The sequence below is a fragment of the Apus apus genome, chromosome 3 (genome assembly GCF_020740795.1).
Source record: "Apus apus isolate bApuApu2 chromosome 3, bApuApu2.pri.cur, whole genome shotgun sequence".
In the NCBI taxonomy this organism is placed as follows: Eukaryota; Metazoa; Chordata; class Aves; order Apodiformes; family Apodidae; genus Apus; species Apus apus.
This window is the reverse complement of record NC_067284.1, coordinates 57186559-57203875: the sequence shown is the minus strand read 5'-3', so window position 1 is coordinate 57203875 and position 17317 is coordinate 57186559. Positions and strand designations below refer to the sequence as shown.

Below are 17317 nucleotides of genomic sequence, written 5' to 3'. Positions count from 1 at the left end.
TGGCGGGGCGGGCCGCGGCGCCGGGAGGCGGCTCCGCCCCGGCCTATATGAGGCGGCGGCGGGGCAGGGGCTGGGCGGCTGGCCGTGCCCGGGAGACATGGCTCTGCTCCGGGAGGACGCGCAGAGCAAGGTGAGGTGAGGGGGGGGCGGCGGCCCGGGCCCGGCTTCGGGGCTGCGGCTGTGCCTGGGGGGCTGAGGGCCCGGAGGGGTGGGGGGGGAGTTCCCCGCCCGCTCCTCTTCTCCCGGCACTGCCGGAGCCGCGACAGGGTTTTGGTTTTGGTTTTGGTTTTGTTCGTTTTAGGGGTTGTGTTTTGAGTTATGAGGCTTCTTGGCCCTCGCGCTGGTTGCTCCCCCCCCCCCGAGGCCCTCCCTGGCAGGGCGGGTGGTCCCGGCGGTGCCGCCCGGGGCGGGCGCGGGGAGCTGCTCCTGGGGAAGGAGCGCCTAGGGAGGGAGGCAGGGGGGGCAAGGGAAGGGAGAAGAGGGTGTGAAGGAGAAGGGCTCGGCAGCTGCCACTAGGCAGGGCGCTGTGTGAGCGGAGTTCGGGGCGGGAGCGGGGTGACAAGCGGGGCCTGGGAGCTGGGCCTGCTGGCAGGAATGCAGGAGCTGGACCTGCTCATCAGGACCTGTGGCTCGGGGCTACTGATGAAGTACTACACACGCTTCTGCTAGAGGCATTTAAACTTACCCTTCCTCAGTCGGTGAGCTGCCTGGTGTGTCTGTGACCAGCCTCCCTGGTTGTGTGGTCTGTGTTAATTGGGCTGTCAGGTGTGATGGCTCTTTCCTTTGATTGTTGATAGCTGGCTTGGTTTTCCTTTCTAGCAGTGTTGAAGCTTTAAGTGCTAAGGAGGCTTATGTCTTGTCTTTGAGTGGGCCTGGGGTGTATCCAATGTTAAAACTCAACTTTGTAGAGGAGATCCAAATTAAGAGCTAAAACAGAACTTTCTGAATTAATGTGTGTATATGCAGACAGTGCTTAGAATTATTTGTCATAATGGACAAGCTGATTGGCTTGATCTACCTAGTCTGCCTGGTTTAATAACTACCCCCAATATACCTGGAATAGAAGGTAAAACAGTCCTGTAGCAGTCTGTGAGCTGCCTGTTTGATTTTCCTACTGTTGTATCTGAATGTAGTTTTGTGGCTAAGCTTAACTCATAGGAAGATAACTTACCTTTTAAGCTGTTAAGGGTGCTTAAGTCTTTCAGTCTGAAGTTTCTCTGGTCTTCTGGAAGATGTATTTTAGCTGACTTGAGCTAGAGAAAGACCTGCATTGAATAATGCTCCTTAGATAAATTCCTTTCATCTGCTTCTCTAGCATAGGAATCTTCTAAAACAATCTTGATCCAATAGAACTGGCAAAAATTTGTTGAACAGGTATTTTCTAGTTATTAGCTTTGAGTTGTGAACTGGCCAGTGCTTTAACCTTGTCCTGCTGCATGTAAAACTAGTAGTATTGAAGTGTCTGCTGTTTGAGAATACCAAGTGAAAGCCTTTTTATAGGCTTGCAGGACCAGCAGGTGGAGGAAAAGGTTTCAGCTGTCTTGCAGCAATTGGTAACTTTGAGTATTTATGTGCTCTTTCTAACTTAGACAGGCATAATGGGGAGGGGGGAAAATATTCCTACAGAGAGGGCTGGAGTAGCTTTAAAGTCTAATGCTCAATGGCCAAAGATTAACTAGCTTGTTTTAGGTTGTAGGACTGTCTTGGGATTCCAACAACAAGGGGGAGGAGAGGAATGCTCCTATCATGTCTGTTCCTGTTTAGGTAAGGAAGCAGCAGCATGGAACTGCTGTGTGGTCAGTAGATAAAGCCTATGCCTATAAAGGAAGCTTCATTAGTTGTTAACCTTGAATAGGAATCGGTGGTAAGTATAAACTTAAACTGACCTTGAGGTGGTGAAGCAGCAGAGGATCAGGATATGTAGGAAGAGGAAGGGAGGGTAAGATAGAGGTGATTGGAAGTGCAGTGGGAAATCAGTCATGGGGAGGAAAAAGCACTTCAGAAAGTGAAGTGAGTTGTGGGAGTGCCAAGCTAACTAAGCTTGTGCAAATATCTTGGTGTTTCTTAATGTCAGTGGCTTGGTAGCATTTTAAAGGTTGCAGTTAAACTGTTCTAGATTAAAATACTGTGCTTGAGTATTGCAGCCCTTCTTTCTCAGAACAGTTGGGGAAGTATGTCATAGTTTGGGACTTGCTGTTACCACTCTTGACAGTGATTTTCAGTGCTAGACAACTTCTGCTACATGTCTGGAAAGAGTGAGCTTACTAGATCTTGCTTATTCCTTGAGAGAAAACTGCTTCTGCATGCTGCTGGGCCCTAAAGCAAGTAGGGATGTCAGCTGCTAGCAAGGCAAAAGCTACTGAATAAGAGTAACATATTGTCAAGGACACTTCCATGAAGCTGGCCTAGCAGTTTGGGCTGATGACACAATTTCAAATCCATGGGAGGTGGAGAGAGCATGGTGAAGCTGTATTGCTAGGACTCCCTACCACCAGCCCTGGCCTTACTGCAGGAACTCAGTGCAGTGTTCTTGTAGGTGTTGGCTGTGTCTTAGGGCTTTGCTTCTGTTGCACAACTTCCATTTTAGCTGTGTATGCTTGATGTTACTGATGGCATATGGGCTAAAAGTGCTTGGCCATAGCCTGTGCTCTGCAGGCAAACTGCTGCAGCAGGATGGGTTTGACCTGCACTGCCAAAGCTGTTGCTTGACCCCTGCAGCTGAGGAAGCAGTGGGTTGTGTGGAGGTGTCCTAAGCTCTCCAGTGCCCCTTGCTCCACCCAGCCACAGCTTTTGCTTAGGATGTAGGATCCTCAGATGGTGATAGTATCCTTCCTACAGCTTCCTCCCCCTGTAAGGTGTAGGACCACTTGGGTTCTGCAGAGAGTGATGCAGAGTTCCCTCTGACAGGAGAGTGATCAGGCAACAGGTGCCCTGCATATAGAGTCTGCATTCTGCTTACTTGGCAAACATTGCAGTTGGTGAGAATGCCATTTCAATGTGACTAAATGGAGCTGTTATTCCCTCTTCCTTTGTTTTAAGTAGAATAATTAAGCCATAGCCTCACTGGAGTTTTACAGTCCAAAATCACAATTTTGGGAAGTATTTTTTATAGTTTAAGTAGCAACATGAAGGCTGTGTGCATGCCTGTCATGAAGGCTGCAGAATCAAAGCTTCACATCTATTGTGTTGGCTCTTTACCACTGCATGTGTGCAGTGTACTTTCAGACATATTTCTAGGATCTTGATTAATGGGAAAGTTAAGCTACTTGTGCTGAGTACAACTGAAATATAGTTCCAGTGGCTAATGCCCCTAGTATCTGCTGGCCAGATACTCTGAAAGGCTGCTGGTTAACTCCTGGGTTTTGAAATAAGGCCTTCTGGAACTTAGGACTCTGTATGAACTGCCAGAAAACATAATGATCTTTTCGTGCTCTCTGGAGAGCACTTTAAATTGGTTTAATTAGAAAGACTACTCTGTAAAAAGTAATGGATGCTGAGTAGTGGCAGATGTAATTACTACTGAAGTCTTGTTTGTGGCTGTAGCTTGAATGACAGCAGGGAGGTGATCAGGAAGATGAGAGGTTTTTTAAAAGATAGCTGACAGTAAGCAGCTGTGATGTGTGAATTTCTGTGGAAAAGCTCCTTGCTCCTTCTGGGAGCCCAACCACGTGGAAAAATCGTGGATTAATTTGACTCTGAGAACAAATACGAATTCTTATTTTGCCAGCAATCAGATGTACACAGTTGCTTGCACTGGCAGATTCTTTTGTTAGAATGCAGAAGTAACATTGAGTCATCCAGAGCTGATGCTAAAACTGCAAAGGTTGTAGTTGTAAAAGCAGCAGTTTAGGCCACTCAACAAAACTGAGCAGCTTCAGTGGTTGAGGGCATTTCCTTCCACTGAATTCTTGCAAGCACAAATGTCTTTGCTTTGGGTGAGGCTTGATCTCAAGTTTAGGTCAAGTTGAAGTCTGGGTAGCTGGTAGTCTTCACTGTCTTGTACCTAAATCATCCAACTCTTGGGCTTTTTTTTTGTTAAATATGTCTAAGCAAGTGCTGTAAAACTGCCTGGATTGGTCGTAGTAATGCTTGCTGCTGGGTTTCCAGGTCAGATGATTATGGTAATATCCTAATTAGTACTGTAACATGTATTTTTGTGTTCTGGTTCTGAACCCTAGAAACATTAATATGATGACTGTCTGTTATTCTGGAGAGCTCTGCTTGATGTGCTAATCTCCAGGTCACAGGGTTGTGGTGGACAGTATCTTTATGGAACAGGGCAAAGTTTTCATTGAATCTTCAAGAAACCCTAGGGATCTGAACATGAGTCACAGAAAAGGCATGAAACTAGAATTGGAAGGCATTAGAGCAGCTGTAACAGTTGCTGTAGTGATTGTAAACCAGAAGCCTCTTAAGCTGTCTCTGAGAAAGGGAAATGAGAGGCAAAAGTGGGGGCACTGTGTGGGATTTGGGCAAGTGTTTCAGTTTGCAGCCCAACCCCAGCTGTTTACTCACTATGTTGCTCCAGGATGGACATGTGCTCCGAGTAAGGAATAATCTCTCATCCATGAGTTTGGATTATATCCCCCCTTCTCCCTGAGGGTGCTGGAAGACAGACTAATTTTTAGTAACTGGAGTAGGGAAGCTTCGATTCTCTTGCACACTGCTTTGAGCACAGGGAGGAAGCAATGATGTCCTAGCAGAGAAATGCCTCCAGATAAAAAGGAGCTGCCAGGCATGGCAGGCCAGAGAGCTAAGATGGAGTAGTTTCCTGGCAAGGTCTTGGATTGAGTGCCTGCTGTGATAAAGGGGCCTGAGGATGAAAGTTTAATTCCTCTGCTCTGCACAGCCTTCATGTGACCATAAGCAAGTTAATCCTCATTTCTGATTGTAGGTTGGATGTAGGAGGGATGGTACGATGAATGGTCCTGAATGATGAGCTGCTAATGCTGCAGGAGCAGGTACTTGTGTTGGCCAAGGGTTGGTGTGGAGCATCTGTTCCAGGTGCACTGGGTTAATGCCTTATAGTACTGTGATAACAAGAGGAGGGCTTCTTGCTTCCAGTTCATCGGAGAAATGCTGCCCTGGCACTTCCTGTAGGGAAGCAAAGCACTCTGTCCTCCTGAAGTCAGGCAGTGTGAATGCTCTTTGTAGTCTGAGTCTTACTCCTGTGATTGTGTAATCCTGAAGGTCTCTGACCTGGAGTTAGGAGCCCACAGTGACCTTCACAGGACTAGAGCAGACCAGTGTTTTTATAATCCTCTGTTTCATATGACTGCAGGTCCTTCATTGAAGATCAGGGTCCTGAAGGGTGGTGATAATCCTGTGTTGTCTTCAGGCACTGATAGGCTTGATGTTTGAGCCTGCAGTGGCCTTCAGGTGTAGGCTGGACCATATACATCTACAGCAAATGTTTAGGTTAGGAGAAGATGTTTTTAGCAAATGACTTCATGTAGTCCTGAGGAGCAGAATCCCACCACTTTATATAGGAGTGTTTTTGACCCTTGTCCTGTTTCTGGTCTGATCTCACACTTTGGGCCCTATAGATATAGCACATATATCTCTGGAGCTCACACCTGAGTGCTTCTGATTCCCAGTTGCTTCTGTGTAATTAAGACCCTGCTGGGGCAATAAGCTCTTCTGCAGTAGCATTCCTGGGGGTTGTTGAAGCTTTAGGGTATGTGTTCTTGCCCCATTACCTCTGCAGTTTATGGTGCTAGTGCAAGGGCAAAACACCCATGACACCTGAACTGCTTTAAACTAGCAAGGTAGTACCATCTCTTGTCGATGCCTGCCAATCTCTTGTGCTAGCAACTGCTAGGCATGGAGGAGTGTATGGACAGCATCTAATCATGGGTTACTTTTTCCACAAGACTCAATAAGAAAGTTCACAAATTCGGGACTAGCTGAATCGTGTGATCTTTTACTCAGTTTAGCTGGGAGGAAGCAGTTTCCTTTGGCTTATCGTAATTTTTAGACTCAGCAGTTCATATTGTTAGCACTGCTGATCCTGTTTGGATGGTGGAGATAAGTGAGCAGGATGCAAAACACTGGGGTCGGTATCTTGCTGCTTTGGCTGCTGGTGTTATCTGCCTGGGAAACACTGACTAGCTTGCCTTTCATTCAGTTGGCAGCAGACAGTGAGCTGTGCTTCCAGGGAGACTCGTGTCTGAATGGTGGCCTTCTACCTATCCTTTCTCTAGTGTTTGAATGGGGCAGCTTCTCTCTGAACCAGTGTCATTGACTGCTGAACCATGCACCTTTGTGCCGTTTGGTTGATGCCTTCCTAGCAAGTCCCAGAACCAAATGCCTGTAGGGGGGTATAGTGATCTGTCCTACAAGGTGACTGGAGAGAAGCAACTGTCCTATTGAAATCCCTGTAGTGTCTGGGGTACCACCATGTCCACTTGCACATAAGCACTGCTGGGACTGCTAAGAACTGTGTTCCAGGGCATGCTCTGTAAGCTTAACATCCTTGCTTGTTGCCAGGGCAATACCTGGGATGGAATAAAAGCCTTCTGTCCTACAGAGGTCAGAATGGGAAGCTCAGTGTGCTGCATACAGCATATTTTCATAGTCACAAGGCTTAAAAGAGATGTATCTCTTAGCTAAAGCACCTCCCTTTAACTGTAACTAACAGCTAGTATGCAGCATACAGAAGTTTTTCTAGCATGGCTAGAAGGATGAGGGTATGGTGAATGGGGCATCATCCCTCACTTATGTGTTAGAGCCTGATGACAGCAGTAACCATCAGTGGTAGTGGGTCTCTAGGTAAGGGGCAGGCTGGGGGGAGGCAAATTTATGCTTAACCTAACAGCTGTGTCCTCTGCAGGCAGCCGGAGATTTGTTGTCTACCAGATCCAGACTGCAGTACACAGATGGTCAGACTAGGGGGAGGGAGTTTCCAAAGCTTTTGGAAGCAAAGCTTCACCTTCTAAAGGGCAACCTCTCAGCAGTTCTTATGCAGCTTTACAGAAGCTTAAGGCAGCATTCAAGCTGTCTGTGGCAGCACCGGATTGCTCAGATGCTGTCTGGCATCCTTTGCTTGTGGGCTTTGGTGCTGAAACTTGTTGTGCTTGGCAGGTGGTTGGGGCAAGCTCCTGGCTGATGGGGTCTGTGCACTAGTACCTGCAGGGTGGTAAAACAACATTGGTTGTAGCCCAGTTCTGTAGCTTGCCTTTCTGGGAAGGCATTAAGAATTTTTCTCTGTAAAGGATAATCTCAGGATTCAGCCTGGGTCTGACAGTCACTCTTCACCAAACTTCCTGTGTTGTGACCTTGATCTCTGGTAGTTTCTCCGTTATACAGAAGATAGGAATGATTAGTTAGCCTGTGGCTCTGAAGGGGAGCGCCTCTTAGAAGACAGGTTTCATAGCACAGGGACCACCATAAGGTTATATACTAAGGTTACTGCATGCTTCTGCAATATAGATGACTGAAGCTGGTGATCACTAGTGTCTAATAGTTTTCAGAAGTTGATTCCTTGGTATCTAAGTACCTTAATCTACTTGATGTAAGAACTGGGTTATGTATTAATCTCAGTAATTTAGGCTGGGTATGCATGAACTTTTTCGCTTGCTTCTGAGGTCCTGTGGGGCATTGAAGCCACTTGTCTTCAATGGTTGGTTACAAGCTGTGAAGTACAGCTTGATAAAGGAAGTTCAAATCATAAGGAATTTCAGTAGGACTATCACTTGAGGATGTTAGTGATGTGTAGTCAACAAGGCTGTTCCACTGCTCTAGAAAAGTTCAAGTATGGTTGACGTTGTTTTCTGGGTGTAGGCTGTTGGAATGAAGTTCCCAAAGGAGGATGGTGGCTCTGGTTGAGGCCTCTCTGAAGTACTGGGAAGGCAAGCCTGGCTTTTATTTAACCTGGTATGCTTTGAGGTCTTCTACAAAGGGTTCCTCACATAACATGCTCAGAAACCTCTTCCTAGCTGCTCTAATTGGAAACAAATAACATTAAAATGTTGCTAGACACAAAGCTCTATCTAGAAAGGGTAAGACAAGACCTGGATTTAGGAGAGGAAGAGACTTAGAAAAAGCTATTTATTGCTTGTAACTGCATAGCCAAGTTCACATATCTTTGAGGCTAGTCCTTTTGCCAGCTTATTGGGGCTTTATTTAACAGCAAATGTGCATTCCAGCAGCAAGGAATAACATTGTGCCAGGTATCCTGAAAATAGGATTAAACAGATGCAGTGTTAGTGCCACAGTGTTCTTGGGCTTTGGTCCAGTTTCTGGCAGACAGTTGGCTCTTAGACTTTATCGGAGCCTAAAGAGGTTTCATACTTAATTTTTCCCTGAGGTCAGCTACCCTGCCACATAATGTGGAGGCACAGGATAATAAGACTACTAGGGTTACTGCTGTCTTCTGAATGGCATAATAGGCTTTGGTCTAGTGTGCTCTGAATAAACAAGCTGGAGGAGTACTGGAAGGAGGATGCTTCTTTTGAGAAGAGACTCCCCAAATACCTCTAGTGTGAATTCATAACAATTGATTCTTCAGATTTAAGTCTTTTTCCTTTCCTGTGTTAAGTAGGGAAGACTTGTCACAGTGGTGTGCAGGTAGTAGTGTCAAGGCTGTTTCTGGAGGCAGCTGTTCAGTGCAATGTGGTTCTTGTTGACAGTTGATGACCAGCCTAGCTTCGCTAAATCTACTTGGTGCTTGACTGAGACTTATGCTGTGAATTCTGTTGCAGCTGAGGTCTGTATCTGTAGACCTGAATGTTGATCCTTCTCTCCAAATTGATATACCTGATGCCCTTAGTGAAAAGGACAGAGTGAAGTTCACTGTGCATACTAAGGTAAGATCATGGAGTCAAAAGTGGTCTTCATAAATGTTATTCAAGTAATCTGTGTGTTTGCAGTACAAATATCTGTAAAGATGAAGGAAATCTAATTAGATGGAGCTTTTCCACTTAAAGGTGGCCTGAGGATATGTATTTGCAGAAACTTCAGCTTTCCTAAGACTTTAACACTCTTTAATTGGCTTTTCTGAGGAATCCTACCAGAAGGCTGGGGGGGTGGAGGTGGGGAAACCAGCTACTGTGAAACTTCACAAAATAAACTGCATTAATGGTGTTCCACAACAGTGCCTTCTCTTCAAATAGTTTCCTTAGTAGTAAGGCTCTCAAATGAGTGCCAGCTCAGCTAAAAGGGAGTAGGCGAGGCTCTTACTAGGCAAAATAGCTTCCTTTGGAAATGGACAGCAATGTTTCTAAAAGCACTAATTTACAAAACAGTAGGGCTTCTATATCTTTTCTTCCAGACTACACTGCCAGCTTTTCAAAGCCCTGAGTTTTCAGTTACAAGGCAGCATGAAGACTTTGTGTGGCTGCACGATACACTCACTGAAACTGAAGAGTATGCAGGACTCATTGTAAGTACTTCCTAAAAAATGTAACTCTAAACAATACCTTAATTTCCAAACAGCTTGAGTGGTAGTGCTCTGTGTGAACTTTTCATAAAGCTTGGAGCTGAAAAAAAAAAATTTAATGCTCTGAGATTTCCTGGCTCTGTGGTGGTATTATATCTGCCTGAAGATAATGCAGTGAAATGCTCTATAAGTTATAGTCTTTCTTTTCTATCGTGATTCCTTAGGGGAGGCCCTGTGGGCCACAGAAGATGGCTGGCTAAGGGGTGGACTGTAGAAGCTGTTTCTCTTGGTTGGTTTCCCTCCTGGAGCAGGGGTAGCACAGAGCTGGGAGGGGCAAAAAGGGGCCTAGACATCAACATGCCTCTAAAATTTGTAGGTCCAGAGCCTTGCTGGCTTGCCACGACCAGGGAAAAGGGCCTTCTTCCAGAGAAAGCTTGAAGTGATTTTGCAATTTTTTTTTTGCTAGCATCTATCATTAACCAATTACTTGGCTAGATACCTCCAGCACCTTCAAAGCCTGACTTTGATGGTCCCCGAGAGAAGATGCAGAAGCTAGGGGAAGGAGAAGTGTCTATGACAAAAGAAGAGTTTGCCAAAATGAAGCAAGAGCTAGAAGCGTAAGTAGAATGAGTCTACTGCCAAGAGCTGCACTTAGAAGCTTCCTGGGGGAGCAACTTATTTGGTGGTAACTGATCTGAGTGTGAGTGTTCTGAAGGGTGTTTGTTGCTGCTTAATCTTTAAAATCCTGGAGCTGAGGTTTTGCCAGAAATTTCTCTCAAACTGGAAAATGTACTAGGTAAAGAAATTGAAAATAGCTTCTTTATCACTAGCTATCTATTTCAGAAGCATTCTGTTGAATATTTTCACTGAATAGACTTAAAGCCATTGTATGTCTATTGAAGAACACAGTAAAAGAGGAGCTCAGTCTGTTCTTTCCTTTCAGTGAATACCTCGCTGTCTTCAAGAAGACTGTATCATCACATGAGATCTTCCTTCAGCGGATTTCTTCTCATCCTGTGCTCAGCAAAGATCGCAATTTTCATGTTTTCCTGGAGTATGATCAGGATGTAAGGCACTTATTTTTCTCCTTCCAGAGTGAGGCAAGATGCTAGGAGTGCTGTCACTTTTCTGGGCGTAGTCAGAATGTTACTTAAATCAATAAGCAGCATCAGCTGGCAGATACTGCCAGTACTTTTGTCAGATGGTTAAAGGATGGAAGCCTGACCTTTAGACTTTTTTCTGCTATAATTCTTAAACCTAACCATGTGGGTTGGGAACCCAACTTTGTATGTCTTGACATCTTAGGAACAAGTATGGTTCAGGTGTACCTGTGCAGTGTTGCATGGTCCTAAACTGGAGGAATAAAGGCATATTAAAGCTAGTACTGCATCTGTTTTGTTACACCAATTAGGAGTGATGGATGGTGATCCAAAATATGTAAAGGCAAACTCAGCTGTTTCTGGGAATGGGAAAAATCTGGGGTCTAGAATAATTGAACAAGTTCAAGTGAAGCCATTTGTTACATGCTCCATCTTTGTACAGCTTGGAAATCAGCCTGCTCTGTCATATGCTAGATATAAATGAACTTACAACAAGACAAATGTTAAAACAGTAACGTTTTTCCGCTTGGGAATGACTTCAATGCTTCCTGGCCTCTGTTGCAGCTGAGTGTTCGGAGGAAGAACACGAAGGAGATGTTTGGTGGCTTTTTAAAAAGTGTGGTGAAGAGTGCTGATGAAGTCCTGTTCTCTGGAGTCAAGGTAAAGTTTACCTCCTACTGAGCCTAAACTTGATTATTTCTTGCTTCCCTGCTCTATGGAAGTTAGTTCTGTCTGCTTCAGGCTTTGTGAGTGAGCCTCAGTTACTAATGCTAACCTTTTTAATTACTACTGTCCCAAGTTGGGTGGAGTATCTTATATTAATTTTCACTTCTATAGAAATAAGACATTGAAGCTATAGACTGTTAAAAATGTAAGTGTATACTTGGTTTCAGGTGGATGCAGAAGTGTTGCCTAGCACCTGATATTGGTGGGGAGGAAGGAATTACACCTTCAGCAAGTGTGCTTATGGTTTCTGTCTACTTTGGAGCTCTGAACAAACAGGATTTATGGATTTCTGCTTGCACTAGATGAGGGCAAATATGAAAAACTCCTGTAATTTGGCTCAGGGTCTTGTCTTGAACTCTGCTCTTCAATAGAGATTGAGGGGCTTAAGGCTCATGTGGCTAGTTATTTCTTTGGCCCTTCCCAAAATAAGGAAGAGCTTGTGTTTTGCAGTAATGTAACTGACTTAACAGGTAATACTCTCTTTCAGGAAGTAGAAGAGTTTTTTGAGCAAGAGAAGACTTTTCTTGTAAACTACTACAACAGAATCAAGGATGCATGTGCAAAAGCAGATAAGATGACAAGATCTCATAAAAGTGAATCTTTTATGTCTTTTCAAAGACATTTCTAAAGACCTTGCAGTCTTGCTGATATCAGCCTGAAAACCTTGTCTTGTTCTTGCAGATGTTGCAGATGACTATATTTATACTTCAGCTTGCTTGAACAGCCTGGCATTAGAAGAACCTACAGTTATCAAAAAGTAAGCAATTCTAACTGTTCATAAACATATCCTGAGTCTGGGACTATCAAGTTCTTTCTGTAAAATCCAGAGGATTGAGTCATAGCTGGTTTGAGTTTCTCAAATTTCAAGCAAGTGGTATTGAAACTTTCTTTCCTATGCTGCTCCTGATGTAACAGGCCTAAAATTATCAATTGCATCTGATATAACTAGCTCATCTTTTGCTAGCTGTGCCCTAGAGCTGAATTGTGCTGGTCATCAAAGCTGCTTCTAAACAGAAGCCTCCTTGAACTCTTTTCAGGTCACAGACTCCAGAAAATATGGGAGAAAAAGTTTCTGTGTTTTAATGTGCTGTTAAATACAACCACAGCTTACACTAGGCCTGTGTCTTATGGACCTTTGAAATTCCAGAATAGTAGGGTTTTTAAAGCTGTGGAAGCATAGTCACCTTTTCTGAGGGTGACCTGTCTAGACCCAAGTTTTTTTTCAAGCTTGTTGTCTGGGGTGGTATGGAGGAGTAAACACCAGCCTTCAGTTCTTTGGTTTCCTGTCAGTTGATCCAAGCCTTTATCAGACTAAGAAGTATCTAAAACTTCTTTATGCAATTTTTTTCCCCCTAGGTACTTGTTGAAAGTTGCTGAGCTCTTTGAGAAACTCAGGGTAAGAGAAGCTTTGGGGAGTAAAAAAAGAATGAGTCTGGATGGTGCTGTTTCCCGTTACGTACCAACTATCTGATCTCTTCTGCAGAAGGTAGAGAGTAGAGTTTCATCTGATGAAGACTTAAAGCTCTCTGAATTGCTGAGATACTACATGCTTAATATAGAAGCTGCTAAGGTGAGAAGTTTTATTTTTTAAGCACAGTATTGTGTGTCATGACTTATTCATGGTATTACTTGGGCTTTAAGAAAACAGGAGAGTGGACCCCTTTTTTTTTGCCTAAGAAACATGGTACCCCTAAACCACAGCAGAACATAGGAACTATATATTGGCTAACAGCAGTCCAGCCTACTTAGAGGTCTGTTTAAGATCTCCAGCTGGTTTTTTGTTCTCATGTAGAGAGGAAGGACTAATGAGATTTCTAAGTTAGAGCAAACTGAATTTGGGTCTGCAGCAACATTCTAACCCTTCCACTGCCTGAGTACTTGCGACTTGTCAGTAAAATCAGTGATAATGAAATAAGAATCCTGAAGTAAATCCTAACTGCTAAGGAACTTTATAATTAATATATGGTAGCTTGTGAAGGCTATTGGAGTCGGGAGTGCCAAGAGGGATTTAGTAAGCTGATGTGAGTGCAAAAGCCTTGCCAGCAACACTTTTCTAACTGGTACTTGACTTGGCAAGGGGGTCAGTACAGGCTTCCTCTGTGTGGTGTACTGCTATTTAGACATCAAGTCTATACTGCTGCTAGATTAGAAAGGAATTGGCACTGAGACTTGTATTACCTCTTGTGTCAAACTTATTGCAAGTAGATGGAGGGAATTCAGAAGGTGCTATTACTCCTAAGTGAATAAGACCATCTTATAGAAGAGTAAAGCTACTTTAAGGAAAGAAGCAATGCCTGCAGCAGTCCTCAGACTTCCCTGACTAAGGCAGAAGTCTGTCCTGAATACTTGATAGTGCACTGATGGAAGGCTCCTGTTGCTATGCTAAGAGCACAGCAGGTTGTAATGGCTTGCTGGAAGAAGCAGGGTCTGGTGCTGAAAGAAGTGAAAGCTCCCGTTGCTAGGGTAGATGTAACCTCAATTTGGGAAGTAGTCTTCTTAAGGCTTTGCACTATTTCTGTTTACTTTCAGGATCTTCTGTACAGACGTACAAGGGCTCTTGTTGACTATGAAAACTCAAACAAAGCTCTAGATAAAGCCAGACTAAAGAGCAAAGATGTCAGACTGGCTGAGACACATCAACAGGATTGTTGTCAGAAGTTTGAAAAGATTTCAGAATCTGCAAAACAAGGTAAAACAGGCTTTGTGTTTATGCTGAAGACAGATCTTAATGCAGTCCAGTTCTCCATCTGACCTTCAACTACTGAAAGCTTCTGAATGCTCCTGAAGCAAGTAATCTGGACATCCCAAGGGCAGTATAGGTGTCTGTAAAATTACTGCAGCTGAATGATTTTAAGAATGACTGTCTAAATCAAAGCAATGTCAGTACTAGGCCAAGCTTAATTACAAGCCCCTAGTATTTGCTTTTCAGACTGAACCTTTGAGTACACCTCCACCTGAAGGTATCTACTTATGCTTCTGATTAGCTCAATTAGAGTTGTGCAAACAGGCTTTTACTCGGTTCCAGTACAGCTGAGTGTCTCATACAGAGTTTCAAATACTGGTTGTTAGTAGATGTCTTTGGATGATATAAAACAGAGGAAACATGCTTCTGTGGTACACATGCTACTCCTTTAATATTCTTGGTTTTTAAATGTTCTTTGTTCTCACAGAGCTTGTGTAGCTTACTTGTTTTATTCCAGTTGTCTTCCTACAGAACATGTCTGTATTAGACAAGCTGTCTTTTTCCTCACCAATATGTCAGTGTCACGTGGTAAATGCATCTTCTGGCTAGAAACAGCAAAACTAATTCTTGAACCTTTTTGTGGTCAAATACTGTAACTAGAGCTCTACAACAGAATTTGTAAAAAATAAGAGGTGTAACTGCCACTTCAGTTGCCCTTGGTACCTCTGTCTTGTCTTTTTTCTTCCCTGCAGAACTGATGAGCTTCAAACAGAAGAGAATAGCAGCATTCCGCAAAAACCTAATTGAAATGGCAGAACTGGAAATAAAACATGCAAAGGTGTGTTTTTGGGAATTTAGTAGGCATAGCTTGAGAGAAGTGTAACTTGCAGGATTTGCTGAGTTCTGTTGAAACTGAGAAGTGGGAAATTGAACAGCTGGGCTCTTCAGCTGAGATCTGAAGGTGGGAAGGAAAGGAAGTGAAAAGGTATAGGTGCTGATCCTGAGTCAAACTGACAATAATGCATACAAAGAACAAATGCTGTGACAGTCTTATCTGTCCCATGCAGAAAGCCTGTTTTCAGCTTGTTGCTTCTAGGACACCAACCTATTGCACTGCAAGTGAGAAATCCCAGTTTTGCAGGTAGTACACCATGGCATTCCTAACCTCCTGTGAGGTAGCATCATCTGTGGGATTTGACCCCTTCTGTGCCTAGAGGCAGCTGCTGCATCAAGTCTTCCTCAGTGCTGTGAGAGCACATCCTGAAGCTTGTGATCTAGCTGTTAACTTTTCTCACTTGGCTTGTCAGTGAAGGGGAACACTGGCTTAGTAGCAGTCTCTGCCAAGCCTTACTGAGCAGGCTTGAAGTAGGCTTCAGGGACCACACCATGTACTGCCAGTAAAGTGTATGCAGGTTACAGTATCTGCTAACTTAGAGAACAGCAGAAGCTTCAGGAAGAGGTAACTGTCCATCCTCACCTTCTTTTGAAGCTTGAGTGTAGCACAAAAAAGGCTTATGCTCAGTTTGGCCCACTTAAAAAAAATTACTACTGTCTCTTGCCCCTGTCTTTCCTGCAAACTAAGTAATGGTTGCAGGCCTGCACAAAGAGACATATGGCAGACTGGGTGATCTGGTTTTGATGCTTTACTGCTTGAATGCTTGTATTTACAGTATAAGCTCTTTAGCATTGTCAGGGGCTACAAAATCCTAGGATGGACCTGTTATTTTAGAAGTGACTTAATTGTGGAAAGCAGTATTAAAATGATCAGTCACACTCATCTAAACTAATTCTCTTCCTTTCCAGAACAATGTCTCTCTCCTGCAAAGCTGTATTGACTTGTTCAAGAACTAAGGCGTCTCTTTTTGAAAATGTGAAAAAAGCATCACTTGCACTCAATGGTCAGGGGCAACTTATTGGCTTGACTTCATTAGCTTAAAATAAATATTGTCACTGAGACTGACTAATACTTAAATATGTTGATACATATTATTTTGTGGTATAAATAAGAGCCAAATTGTGTATGAATTGTCTGGATGTAGCAAGCATCCTGTTGGCTGATAACTCAAAATGAGTAAAATACAAGAAATTGATTGATGTTGACTGAATTCATCTAGCAGAAAATGTTTTCTCAGAGGCTTTTTTTTTGCAGGACCATAAAGTAATCTGTCTCTTCATAGCTCTGATATATTTAAAACTTGCCAGTGGGAGTGACTTACATAAGTATAGTAATTTTATAAAGTAAATACCTTAACATTCCACTTCCCAGACAGATTTCTACTACAATATATTTTGAATTTCTATAACTACACTCAGTATTTGTACACCTGAGCAATACTGCAAATAAAGATGTCTAATACAACAAGCTGTTTGTTGTATGGCAGGATTTTGTGTGGGATGCAAAACAACAAACTGAGGTTTCAGGCACAGACCTATGACAAATGACTCATCACCTGGATCTTTTCATTCAGAGCACTAGGGAGAAATATTTGACCCAATAGTATTGTTCTTGGTGTGGGTGTTGACATGAAATGTGAGGACTTCAGGTTGTGTTGCTGTTTGAGTCACTCTCAAACTTTTACTTCCTGTATGCTGCACAGAAAGGAAACCAAAGCTTTCAAAAGCATTGATATGTGTAGATGTTTTGAATGTCTTCAGGGTACTTTATAGTGCTTCATATTTTCTTTATACTTCCTTCTAGCAATAAATCTGTTTAAAATTTCAGGGCTAATGGGAGCAGAGCCCTTGCCAGTCTTCTGTAAGATAAACCTCTTTAAACTTAGTATGGCCAGGTGGGTTCACACTGTCACAGTTGAAGCAACTCAGTCTGTAAACCCCAGGGTCGGTTTTATACAGACTGGCTGTCATTTGCCATATGTGCACACAGCTCAGCAAGCCATACACTTCTAAGGCCTGCTTTCTGAGTAACAACTATCTGAGCTTTGCTTATTTTTTGTGACTAAACTTCTAATCATGCTTGAAGTAGGCTATGTGGCTGTGATCTGGGCACACTGCCTGAAGCAGCATCAACCAGAGAAGCTCTGAGATTGGGCAATTCAGTGGCAGTATCTAAAAGGATTGTTCTGTAGTTTGCTTTTCCATGACTTACTGCTTTTTCTCTTTGGTACCCCATAAAATCTGATCTGTGCATCTTTTATCAGCCACACCACCCTGCAGTCTGGCTGTAAAAAGGAACACTTTTTTGGCTTACAGTTGTTTCAGGTTTCTCGAGTTTATGCTCAGCTTCTGTTCAGGTAGTTCAGTTCCAGCAGCAGCCACATATTGCTTGTGGATATATAGCCCCTGTATGGAAGAGCACTTACAGGTAGTGTCACCTGTGACAGCTGTCATAAAATCCTAGTCACTGGTCCTAGAGCAACCAGTGGCCCCAGGCTGGACAATTTGTGCAGCAAAGCTTTGACTTTTCCTAAA

At 43.5% G+C, this 17317-nt stretch overlaps 1 protein-coding gene across 4 annotated transcripts; it reads left to right on the top strand.

Moving 5' to 3' along the window:
* The first annotated feature begins 11 nt into the window (after positions 1–11).
* SNX5 (sorting nexin 5) lies at positions 12–16250 on the top strand. Of its 4 annotated transcripts, none has more exons than XM_051613726.1 (13): positions 12–130; positions 8703–8807; positions 9272–9382; positions 9875–9996; positions 10323–10446; positions 11044–11139; positions 11693–11798; positions 11887–11962; positions 12562–12601; positions 12689–12775; positions 13735–13894; positions 14641–14726; positions 15692–16250. In XM_051613726.1, the coding sequence occupies exons 1-13, from the start codon at positions 98–100 to the stop codon at positions 15737–15739; spliced, it is 1194 nt and encodes a 397-aa protein (XP_051469686.1). In that variant the 5' UTR covers positions 12–97; the 3' UTR covers positions 15740–16250. The 4 variants fall into 4 exon arrangements, with proteins under 4 accessions (XP_051469686.1, XP_051469685.1, XP_051469687.1 ...); XM_051613725.1 differs by lacking the exon at positions 12–130 and adding an exon at positions 4908–4961; XM_051613727.1 differs by lacking the exons at positions 12–130; positions 9875–9996 and adding an exon at positions 4908–4961 and having other exon boundaries at positions 9249–9382.
* Positions 16251–17317: the final 1067 nt, after the last annotated feature.

What these genes read in the sequence shown, in the direction of transcription:
- SNX5 (XM_051613725.1), top strand. Translation starts at nt 4,923, where the DNA reads ATGGTCCTGAATGATGAGCTGCTAATGCTGCAGGAGCAG. An exon ending in AAGAGTATGCAGGACTCATT is followed by an intron (nt 9,383 to 9,874) that starts GTAAGTACTTCC and finishes TTACTTGGCTAG; the next exon opens with ATACCTCCAGCACCTTCAAA. An exon ending in TTAATATAGAAGCTGCTAAG is followed by an intron (nt 12,776 to 13,734) that starts GTGAGAAGTTTT and finishes GTTTACTTTCAG; the next exon opens with GATCTTCTGTACAGACGTAC.